The sequence below is a fragment of the Podarcis melisellensis genome (genome assembly GCF_964234715.1).
Source record: "Podarcis melisellensis genome assembly, chromosome: 12".
In the NCBI taxonomy this organism is placed as follows: domain Eukaryota; kingdom Metazoa; phylum Chordata; class Lepidosauria; order Squamata; family Lacertidae; genus Podarcis; species Podarcis melisellensis.
Window position 1 is genome coordinate 35,699,280 of NC_138544.1, and position 12,205 is coordinate 35,711,484.

Consider the following 12,205-nt stretch of genomic DNA (forward strand, 5'->3'; position numbering starts at 1 on the left):
AATAAGAAAGCTTCCAGATTTTTTGGGATTGTTGTCTTAAAAATATTTTTGAATTCTCCATAAATCATATCCCAATATTTTTTGGCTTGCTTACACTTCCACCACATGTGAAAGAAGGTACCCAGCATAAGTTAGATCCTTTTCATACATCTTGATGAGCTTGCCAGGGGTAAAATACAATCTATATATCATCTTTAATAGATTTTCCTTTGAGGTATAGCATGGGTTATATGAGGCTTGTTATCCAACCCGATGTGCTCAATATATTGTTGGACTATGGTGCCCATCATCCCTAACCATTGCCCATCCTGGTTGGGGCTGATGGGCTTTGTAGTTCAAAACATCTAGAGGGCAGCAGGTTAGGGAAGGCTGCAGCTTTTTAAAAGTCTCACGTGGAGTCTGGAAGAAGAATTAACAGTGTTTACTATATCTTGGGGGATTTTTTTTTTTAAGTTAAAGGTTGAAGGTCTTTATTATTTATGGGCACCATGCACACAATGCTTCACAAAGCAACACATGCAAAATCAGTGCGAGGGGATTGACAAAGACAGGGAGGAAACTTGGAGGGTGAAGGTAACAGTGGAATAAGTGTGTGTTCCCGGGAAGAGGAATTTATTGTTAGACCACACTGGGAATAGTTGTTTGGGGTGGGTGGGTGGGTAGGGAATAGAGGACTCCTAGCAGCTCTCAGCACTTGTAACAGGCTACGGCTCCCAGAATTCTTTGGGGGCAGCCATGACTGTTTAAAACGATATGATACTGATTTAAATGTGTAATACCAATGAGGCCTGTGTGCGTTAGGGCTGCCACTACTGCTAGCAAAAGATTCACTAAACCAAGACTTTTTTAAATATTAAAATCAGTTGTCAAAGTTTAAATACAGGCCTCATGTTTTAATCTATTTTTTTAAGTTCAATTGTTAGAAAGGGCAGTGGTTCAAGGGCGTCCTGTAAACTGAGAGTTAGTTTATTTTCACCTTCCTGTGCATGTTGGCTATAAGGTCTATTTTCACACACATTATTATTATTTCTCTAAATATAGATGAACCTTCTTAGGCAAATAAACAACCCAAAAATGTTTCTTGAAATGCCTGGTGCTTGGTGCAAGTATTTTTCTAGCCACTGAACTCGTGGTGTGTTTTCAGCAAGCAAAACACACATAACACGCTTGTATATTTATTCAATTATTTAGACTAAATTTTCCAGGATGACTTAAGGTCTGTGCCTCAGAATTCCTAAGTAGAGATGACCTTCATGCAGGAATGGGTGTGCAATGTCAGTGTGTGGAGTAAACACATGTCCCCTCTTAGCCAGCCCTCTGCCAGTGGAGGGTGGAGCCAAAACATGAGTGGGTGTGACCGAAGTGGACATGCTGGCCACACCCACTCTTGCATTGGCTCCACCCACTATTAGCATGCAGTCCTCCTCCCCAAGAGCTGGCCAAGAGAAAATGCCATCTGTGGGCCAAAAACTACTCCCTAACCCTGATATAATATATCAGGCCATAACATCATTTATTGGTTCTGAGCTGTTGCTGGTTTTTCCCCCTGTTTTGCAGGCATTTCACACTATGGTTGGAGAAAGAGGAGCCCAGCTAAGTGGAGGACAGAAGCAAAGGATAGCAATTGCCCGCGCTCTTGTCCGCAACCCCAAGATCCTGTTGCTGGATGAGGCTACGTCAGCTTTGGATACCGAAAGTGAAGCTGTGGTTCAGGCAGCTTTGGACAAGGTCTGTTTCCCTGTGAAAACCTTGCATAGTAGAAAATGAATGGTTTACAAATAACTTAAGATGAATAACAGGTTTCCTTATGAGAGCAGCGATCTCATTGCATGATGGGCCTTTCCTGCCTCTTTCTCTCCCACTGACGTGAAAGGGCAGCAAAGTTTCAGTCATTTGAACTTATTGTTGCATTTATACTGTTAGGGAGTACAGTGGTACCTTGGGTTACAGACGCTTCAGGTTACAGATGCTTCAGGTTACAGACTCTGCTAACCCAGAAATAGCACCTCGGGTTAAGAACTTTACCTCAGGATGAGAACAGAAATCGCGCACCAGTGGTGCAGTGGCAGCGGGAGGCCCCTTTAGCTAAAGTGGTACTTCAGGTTAAGAACAGTATCAGGTTAAAAACAGACCTCCAGAACGAATTAAGTTCTTAACCTGAGGTACCACTGTATATATATGGGAGGGGTGTTAGGGGAGGGGTGAAGATATGTTGTTGTGCTCCTTCTGGGGTAGTTTGTCCATCTTTGGTCCCCACCACTCAGCTCTCACCTGTGTCTCCCAGAAGCTGTCAACATGCCACAGCGACCACACCCCCAGGAAATGGCTTTTGACTGGCCAGCTGAACCAGGTGAGGGTAGCCAATGGGTCTCAAACCCCTAGTGAGATAGGGACCTCCCCCTGCATGCGAAGAAAGGCTCTGACAGATTGAATGGACGAGACCAATAGTGGGTTCAACAGTCAATCATGCGGTTTCTTCGTGTGCTGTAGAGGGAAGTGAGGGGCAGATGGGGCTGGGAAAGTAGCCCGTCTAGGAGAAGGAAAACTCTGTTCCTAACCCTCTGCTGCCTTGTGGCTATACTCATTGGTGAGAAAGGCTTTTGGAGTAAACCCATACCTACTGCCTTGTGGGACATCTTCAGGAGAAGAAAAGGCTAAAAAGTAAACACTGCACAAATCCAGAGTGGAGTCCCTTCTGGCAACTCCTGCAGCCAAGCTGGTGTCAAACATATTGCTCTGATTTCCTTTGGGCCACATCAGCAAGGCTGAGGCAGGGGGTGGGCCTTGTCTCTTGGGCAACCCAGGCTTGCACCCCAGAGAGGTCACTTCTGTGCTACTAAGCAGCAAAACCTATCTGGGAGCAGTTACAAGTTACTGGTCCCTGCACCACAGGAGTCACTGTGATTCTCCAGAGGTTTGACGTCATCCCTGGAGGCACACTCCCTTGTCTCTTAAGAAAGATGGATGCCAGCTGCTTGGGACATGGGATTTTCTGCCGCAGGAGCCAGCCTTGCACTTTGATTTGCAGGGTGGGCATTTGCTCCACACTAGGCAGCAAAATCTGTCTTTGCCCAGCCCTACCTGAAGGTCAGGGAAGCTCCATGAAGAGCCTGTGATAAGTTACAGCAGGGGACTGAAGTTGGAGGAGGGAATTGACAGAATGGAGGGGTCTTCCTCACGCCAGCCTCTCTGTACAGGGCACTCTCATGGATGCCAGCAAATACGCTTAAATGCATTTCAAAAACAGATACAGTGTTGTTTTAAAAGGGAGCTGCTTATAAGGATCTGGTTGTCTTCTGTATGCATGTTTCAGTTTAGGAGAGGCAATTAAAGCATGCCTCACTTGAAAGTGAAATCGAGAATATTGATTGTTTTGAAGGATGGATGGGTCACCATCCCAAAACAGAGCAGGTGTGTTGTAATCAATATTGACAGATCCCTATGGGAATTGCAGAGAAGCCCAGGAGTCGGTTCCAAAAAGCCTCTGTACCTGCTTTTGTTTCTGGTGTTGAAAGCTGAAGGGGGACTGTGGGCATGTGAGATAAGGATGGGAAGCGCTGGTGCAATATCTGGTTAATTAGTTACCTTCCCGGGGTTTCTATGGATTGTTCCTGGCTGTGAGGAATGTTAACTCAAATTAAAGATTAATGAGCAGGATAACCGGACACCAAAAGGTTTTAGCACAAAAGTAATGTGTGCTAAATAGTACACTAAAAAAGAAGAAGAAGACTTTGAAAGCTGGCTAGGCACAGCTAACCATCCTTTCCCCTCTTCCTGGACCAGAACCAGAAAAGGCTTCAGGTCAAATCAGTTCAATGTCATGCAGTGTGTTACTGAATTACCTTGTGGAAGATCCAAATTCAGCTCCATTCCTGGGTGTGCCACTCTTTGGCTGTACTTGGGCTGATCAGTTGCTCTGTTGCTGAGTTCCTGTTGAGGTCAAATAAAAGTAAAAATATTTTTGTGCACTGGAAGAGTTTGGCGCAAGTGGTTTTAAACGCAACAGGTGGTGCATCTGAGCGTGTGCAGAGTACCTTTCTTCTGCTAATAAACCTGGAAGAGGGCAGAACTAAGCCATGATGACTGTGTGAAAGATCCTTAGAAACTGAAGAATCAAAGCTTGGTGATACAAAAGGTGTTGGATTCAGTCCTCTGGGGCTGGGAATGACTCCTGCCTGGAACTACCAAACAGCGCAGAAGCCTTTTTCCTGCCAAGCGTATCATCCCCACAGAGATGAACTTTTGAGGACTGCATAGTGTTGGTGAATGGGGTCAGAGCCAAAAGTGGGTGGTGCTGGCTCCCCTTTCATCTCTCAGCATCTTTCTGCCACTGCCCTCTCTGAAACATACTTTCCCATCTTTGCTTTCCCTACTTGCTACTCGTATGGAATTAGGACAATGCCTGCATGGCTCTAAGACTGCATTCCCTGGGATAGACGGTACTGGGGTAGAAAGCTTCCAGATGCTAGTCCATCTACATACCAGTGGCACCAGGTTGTCACCAAGATTGGGGGAGGGGGCTGGTGCGTGTGTTGTCATGTGTGCATCGCTTGATATCACATGTGTCCCGACACTGCACAGGCCAGTGCAGGTGCACCGGAGCCCCTCAATATTGGGGTGGGGGGCTGGACCCCCTTCAAACAAATATTGAGTTGGTGTGCCTGCTGCATTCTGACTGCTTTTTCCTTTGCAGTTTTGAGCAAGGCCCATAGCTCAATGGCAGATCATCTTAGAGAGCTACTGCCAGTAAGTGTAGACTGGGCTGCCCTTGATGGATTAATGTCTCTGTGTAAGACAACTTCTTATGTTCCTTTGCCAAGTTAATGAAAGCTGTAAAATGTGATGCAAAGACCAATGTTAACTGAATCTGAATATGTCTCTTTAGGCAAGGGAAGGTCGCACAACTATTGTAATCGCTCATCGGTTATCTACAGTCCGCAACGCAGACCTCATAGCTGCTTTTGAAGATGGCTCCATCACAGAGCAAGGGACACATAATGAGCTCATGGCAAAGAAAGGAGTTTATTTCAAACTTGTTAATATGCAGGTACTAGTTCATTTCTTTTCTTTTCCTCCCCTTTTGCCATGTTGGCATATAAGTCTTCTTGAACTGAGTTCTGTTCCTATTCGTCCCTGTGGCCCAAGTCCACCAAGTCCTTTGGGAACTGATGCTGCAATGCAACCTCTTTTCCTATATGCACAGTCCTGGCGACTGTTGTGGCTCCTTGCAAATTCTGGGAGCTGTAGCCTGTTAAGGGTCCTCAGAGTTGTTTAATATATTCAGTTTTTATTGTTCTCAGTTCAATGTATATACCGTATTTTTCCGTTTATAAGACACCCCCTTGTACAAGATGCCCCCTATTTTTGCGGCAACAACCAATAGGCAGTCCACCCTTGGCACTATCCGTGTATAAGATGCCCCCTATTTTTTGATATTATTTTTAGGGGGGAAACCTAGTCTTATACACAGGAAAATACAGTAATTCTATAAACATTTCACAGCAGCATTTTGAAATCCAAATCTCTTTCAAAACTTCTGCTCTCTTATTTCAGTCAATTGAAACTGAGGTTCATTCAGATGAAAATGAGACCATTGACGGAAAAGCCATGTCAAAAGAGGAATTAAAAGACTTCTTTGCAAATGGAGTGCGACGGCGTTCGACCCGCAAGAGCTTGAAAAGGCCAGAAGAGCAGGACAAAGACCTTGAGGTCCAAACTGTTCAGCCTGTAAGTGTCTCGGCTTTAAATTGCAACAGTCCTAATTGTGCTTTGTTTGTACACCAAAGCGCGGGTGGCGCTGTGGTCTAAACCAGTGTTTCCCAACCGGTGTTCCGCGGCACACGAGTGTGCCGTGAGACGTTGCCTCGTGTGCCGCGAGATGCCTGGAGGGAGGCGGGCGAGTCGGGCGGCGAGAGGCGGGGCGGCGGCGGCGAGGAGAGGCCGCGCCTCCTGCTGCTGCCTGGCGCTCCTCCTCGCCGCCGGCAGCGCTGCCTGGGCGCCTCCGCGCGACTCTGCCTCGCTGGGTTTGGTCTCCCAGCAGAGACGGGTCACACGCGCCCCTCCCTCCCTCCCTCAGCCTGCGCGGAGGGAGAGCCAGAGAGAGGCATCGCTCCTGCGCGGCGGGAGAGGGAGCAGCCGGAGCGATGCCCCGAACGAACGCATGGGACCGGAGGGGAAATCCTCTCCGAGGCGGATTGAGCGCAGCTGAGAGAAGCCTTTCGAGGAGCTGCCGTGTCCCCTGGAAACCCCCTTCCCAGCTCTGCCTCAGCCGCCGCCGCCTCAGTTGCCGCCGTCCCTCAGTCCCTCGCTCTGCTGCCTCCTCCCACCCCCAAAGCTTGGAGGTTCCCCAGCAAGGGGGAGGGAAAAAACTTTCACTTTTGTGCGTCCCTCCCGGCGTGACGCTGCGCGCTGACGTCACGGGGCGGGGCTTTAATGGTGGTGTGCCGCGAGATTTTTTTTCAGTAAACAGGTGTGCCGTTGCCCAAAAACGTTTGGGAAACACTGGTCTAAACCACAGAGCCTAGGGCTTGCCGATCAGAAGGTTGGCAGTTCGAATGCCTGCAATGGGGTGAGCTCTTGTTGTTCGGTCCCAGCTCCTGCCCACCTAGCAGTTCGAAAGCACGACAAGTGCAAGTAGATAAACCTAGCAGTTCGAAAGCACGTCAAGTGCAAGTAGATAAATAGGTACTGCTCCAGCGGGAAGGTAAATGGTGTTTCCATGCACTGCTCTGGTTTGCCAGAAGTGGCTTAGTCATGCTGGCCACATGACCTGGAAGCTGTCTGTGGACAAACACCAGCTCCCTCGGCCTATAGAGCGAGATGAGCGCGCAACCCCAGAGTCGTCTGCAACCGGACCTAATGGACCTTTAACCATTACCTTTGTACACCAAGACATGTGCCAAGACTTGTTTTCAGGTCTGCATCTTCCTGTTCCTGGCTGATCTTATTTTCTTCTGCTTTTCTTATATGTTCCTCTATGCAGGCTCTTGCTCTGATGACCCCTTTGGTTTCAGGGCTCGTCTCCTACCTTACTGCATCCCCAGTAGTTTCTCCCCTCCATAAGAGTGGCTCTTGTTGTAGATACACCTGACAGCCTTGATTTGGTGGGGGGATCCCCAAAGTCTGAGTCTGGATGTTGAAGGATGTGTATCTGCGGTTCACACTTTTCAAATTTGTTGAAGGAAACACATGCAGCAGCAAACAGAATGTAAAATGTGTAACCGCTCTCAGTTAAAAGATCTTCCTCCCTCCTTTTTTGAGACTTTCCTTAGTGAAGACCCATCACAAAGTCTTTCTAGAGCCACTTTGGATCCACCAGTTGATTTCTCTTCATTTAAGGGAAGGGTCCTAATCCAGTGGTACAGGTTTTGTGTCAGAAAGCCTAATATGCAGGTTAAGAATAGGTGACAAGAATTAGCTCTGCCCAATACCCTGGAGAGAATGTGGTAATTGAAATAGACAAAGGTCTACAGGGAGCAAACAGAACCATGGGCGTTTTCTAGATCAACACTATATTTCCTGTAAAAAGAAAAGCAACAAGTATAGAGAGTTTATGAATGGAGGCCAGAAAAGGGCAGAGAGCACTGCATAAAACATTCTCCTGTGTTCTAGAATGAAAATCTGCCCTCAGTTTCATTTCTGAAGATCATGAGGTTGAATGTGTCTGAATGGCCTTACTTTTTGGTGGGGACGTTTTCTGCAATCATCAATGGAGCATTGCAGCCAGCGTTTTCAGTCATATTTTCTGAAATCATAGGGGTGAGTATATAGTATGTTCTGTCTCTGACATCCATTCCAAAACTACATTTAGATGTAGAAAACATTCAGGCCAGAATTGAGCCTTCAAGAGAGAATTTGCATTGAGAAACTTGGATCTGTGTAGAGGGAAGATTAGGGGGCAGAATGTAGGTGAATGTTAGTTGATGGTATGGATGATGGTTAATTTTAATTCAGTTCATATTTAAAGGAAAGCTGCCTGATTTGCAGTTTCGGAAACAACACAAGGACTGAAATGCAACCATCCTTTGAAATTCACACATCTCCGAAATTTGGAATGCAACATTGCAGCCAAGTAATGTGTGCAAAAATGCATTTGCTAAGATAAGGTGTGCCTAAAAATGCACATGTCTGTGAAATGAGTTTATTAGGCAAAATTGTATATAGATGTGGGTTTATTAGGGGAAATTCACACTAAAATGCTGATGATTTTTCATCAGGACTTAAAAAAAACCGCACCCACAAAATTACGTGGAAATGTGGATAACTGAAATTAAGATTGGAGGAATCAAAAACTGGGAGAAACGAAACCTGACAGATTTTCCCATTCTCAATTGGGGATTACTTTCAAAGAATGCAATACATAGTGCTTGCTCTTAGGCACTTCAATGTCCCCATGGAGATTTTCATAATACAGTCATACCTCGGGTTACAGGCGTTTCAGGTTGCGTTTTTTCAGGTTATGCATGCGCCAAAACCCGGAAGCACCAGAACGGGTTACTTCCAGGTTTTGGCGGTTGCACATGAACAGAAGTGCTAAATTGCACTTTGCGCATGCACAGAAGCGCCAAATTGCAACCCGCCCATGCGCAGACACGCTGCTGAGGGATGCAAACGCTGCAGGTTGCGAACGTGCCTCCTGCACGGATCACGTTCGCAACCTGAGCGTCCACTGTACTCCTGTATTACTGAGCAGATGATTGCTCCTACCTTTTTGAAGCTATTCATAAAAATATTTCCAAACTGCCTTTTGGCCCTCACAGCCACCCCCGCAAGTCAGTGTACCCAAAATATGTGTGTTAAACTGCCTTCAGACCAAATGTTTCCTCATTTATTTAGGCAAGCTCTGAATTGGCCTTCTCACTCAAAATGAACTCAGTTTCTTGATCATCATTGGAACCTGCTCTTAACTGCCCATGTTTTGAAAGTGGCTTGCCAGTCTTTGCACATGACTACTATTATAGAGTCTAATAACAATGGCAAATGCAGACTTGGAAGCCATAAATATACAGTTCCTCCAATGGCCCTCTGGGCTGCAGCCAATAACAGGAAACCTCCTTCTGGGAGCAAGAATTGATGTATTTTTTTGTTACATATTTTCAATGTATGTCTCTCTTGTACTATTATATAGCCTCAGGAGAAACATTGCAGCACAATGCAAAGAAAATCTAAGTGAGCAATATCTACTCAGAACATTGTTTTTAGGGTTATTGATATGTATGAGCTAATTAATAACTGATAAGCAGTAATTCATCTGTTTAGAGATATATATGATTTTACTTTTTATATTGCACATTTTATACTTAAGAGAATGAGTTTCAGTACAAGTTAGCAAGGTGAAGTATTTAGAGATAAGTTAATGAAAGAAAATTAACACTGAGATTACTGTTCCATAGATTTTTACACTGAATGATCCAGACATAGTACGAGAAAAGAGCAATATGTATTCATTGCTATTCTTAGCACTTGGGGCTATATCCTTTGTAACATTTTTCCTTCAGGTAAGTTGCATTTGCTTTGTTCTTACTGTTTCTGGCCAGATCCTGAAAGTATTCAGAAACTCACAGAACTATTGTTTGTTTTTGTTTTGAAGAAGTGACATTACTTTTAATCCAAAGAATTTAGATTAATTTTTGAAGATGGACCAACATAGTGTATTTAATTTTAGAGGATTATATAGTTCCTTTGTGTGCAGAACTATATCAGACATCTTTCAAATTCACAAGGATCACTGTAGCAAATTTGAATTGACAGATGTGCAGAATATTGATTTGCTGTTGAAATTGCAAAACTGCAAATAAGGCAAAATGTTTGAATGCAACAATGTTTTAGGTGTGCCCAGCATAAGCTTTCCATCAAAATATCCATGATTACATCATAAACATATCGGATAACAAAACAAGTTATTAATGTCAGAAGCCTTGATCTTAACACATTGGCCTGGGAGCTTCATCATATATCCTGTAAATTCTATTTAGACCCTGAATACAGATCAGTTCTTCTAACTACAGAATAAGGCCCATACACTTGTCATGGGATACTTCTGGCATTTCCAGCAAGAGCCAGTAGTTTGAGTCTTGAATCTCAAAAACATTCTTGTAGTATTATCATAAACTGATGCAATACTTGTGTGGCTCAAAGAAAATAGATATTTTGTTTTTGGAAAACATTGTGCTTGGCTGGTCATGCCAGTACAACTTATTTTGAATTATTCTGCCCAGATTATACATAGTTGTGATTTCCTTCCTGTTATAAGAAAGCAATATCCACTTGAGCCATACGGCTCCAGTAGTTTCAGCGAATGGCACGCTTGGAGAATTTTGCAGCCTAGTGCCCCATTGCAGCCCATTCAGGAACTCAGATCAAGATCAGAGGAGTAGAGACTGAAGTGGGGAAGGAGCTAAACAACAAACCTTTTGATCCCTCTGGCAGGATGAGTGTTTTCTCCCAATGCCTTATTGTTCTTGTTAAGTTGGGGGCGAACATATCAGACTACACAGCAATTCTTCCAAAGCAGCTCTTTATTTGTAAGCTGGAACAGAACTGAACTGAAGAGCTCAGTCAGCCTGCTTATATAGAGCTCCAGAACAATTGTAACTGTTGCAGCTTTCTAAAACTATCCAATCACTGAACGTCACTTTCAATCCTTCATTTGCATACAAACTATCCAATCACTGAACGTCACTTTCGATCCTTCATTTGCATAACTATCTACAGTATCCCCCTGCTGGCCCAGGGTGAGAACTTCAGTACATAACAGTTCTCATATGCAATGCAAAGTAGCTAAGTTGCTTGTACTCTGGTTTGCTTACATACATACATAATGTTATTTGTATGCCACCTTTCCATTGTTAAAACCATGCTCAAGGTGGCTTACAACATGAAAAAATACGTAATTGCAAACATAACAAAAGTAGTCATAAACAATAAAACATCCAAAAGGACACAACCAAATTAAAAATTTCTATGTTTTTATATATGCTGTAAGCTGCCCAGAGTGGCTGGGGCAACCCAGTCAGACGGGCACGGTACAAATGTTGTTGTTGTTGTATTATTAAATCATAATAAGGTATAAAATAAAGATACAAAAAAGAGTATCAAAGCCGGCAGCATCTAATGATGCAGGAAACCTTCTCTTTCAGGGTTTCACCTTTGGCAGAGCTGGAGAGATCCTTACATTGAAGCTTCGCTACATGGGATTCCAAGCAATGCTTAGACAGGTATTCTAAGGGAGAGATTTCTTTGCTTTATTGAGCTAGCGCAGGATAAAAACTGAAATCAGCTAGCCCAATAAATGGGTTGCAATATTGAACTGTGCCATCACCCCTTCCAACATTGCAATAAGCCAATCATCCACAGCAAGTTTGGGAAACTTCGGGTGTCACTGAGCTGCAGTTCCCATCAGCCCTGGTAATATGGCCAGGGATAATGGGAGTTGTAGTTCAGCAACATCTGGAGGGCAAAAGGTTCCCCACACCTGATCTACAGCCCACATCCAAGAAAACCACCCAAGTAGTTCCTTTCACCTGGGAGGGGGTTGAGTTGTGTTCCTTGAACAGCAACTTTCTTCAGTGGTAACTTGCATTTGAAAGTGTCAAAACTAAGAAGTCTATATGGCATGGAGAGCTGATGTTCAAAGAAAGCAATTACTCATACAAACCCTTAATTAGTTGTATTACTCTCAGCCAACATGTTTGGAAACCTCTGAGCTCAGAAACCACAAGAGCGTGATTGACCCAATCTGTCTATTTAGATGTGGGGGGCGGAGGGGGGGGGGAGAAATCTGTTGACTTCTCTGGGTTTTAGGAATTAGTTACTAGGTGCAACACTACAACTCTACAAATGAATAATGACCCTAATTAAATATATTTTAAAATATCTTGCCCTCCAGAATCTGAACAGCAAAAACTGGATTTGCAATGCTATTGTAGCCAGGATTGTGTTGGTACCTTAAAATGTATTGTGTATTTCTAGGACATTGCTTGGTTTGATGACCCTAAAAACAATACTGGAGCATTGACTACAAGACTTGCTCTTGATGCTTCTGAAGTAAAAGGTGTAAGTAATACTCATCTGTACCCTCCCCACAATTCTCATTCTCTTGATGATTCTACGTAGTTGTGTTGTAGGCTATCCAGTGCAACTCTCACGCCTGAGTTCCACATGCTAACTAAGTTTGTACGTGGCTACTAAACCATATTTTAGTCAT

At 44.3% G+C, this 12,205-nt stretch overlaps 1 protein-coding gene across 6 annotated transcripts in view; it reads left to right on the top strand.

Moving 5' to 3' along the window:
* Positions 1-12,205, top strand: part of ABCB1 (ATP binding cassette subfamily B member 1) — a 50,538-nt gene that overhangs the window by 28,226 nt on the left and 10,107 nt on the right. For all 6 annotated transcript variants that reach the window (XM_081931489.1, XM_081931492.1, XM_081931488.1 and 3 more), the window contains exons 14-20: positions 1,558-1,728; positions 4,886-5,047; positions 5,554-5,727; positions 7,612-7,758; positions 9,393-9,497; positions 11,139-11,216; positions 11,971-12,054. In XM_081931489.1, coding sequence (XP_081787615.1) covers positions 1,558-1,728; positions 4,886-5,047; positions 5,554-5,727; positions 7,612-7,758; positions 9,393-9,497; positions 11,139-11,216; positions 11,971-12,054 — 921 coding nt within the window. The remainder of the gene's footprint in view (positions 1-1,557; positions 1,729-4,885; positions 5,048-5,553; positions 5,728-7,611; positions 7,759-9,392; positions 9,498-11,138; positions 11,217-11,970; positions 12,055-12,205) is intronic.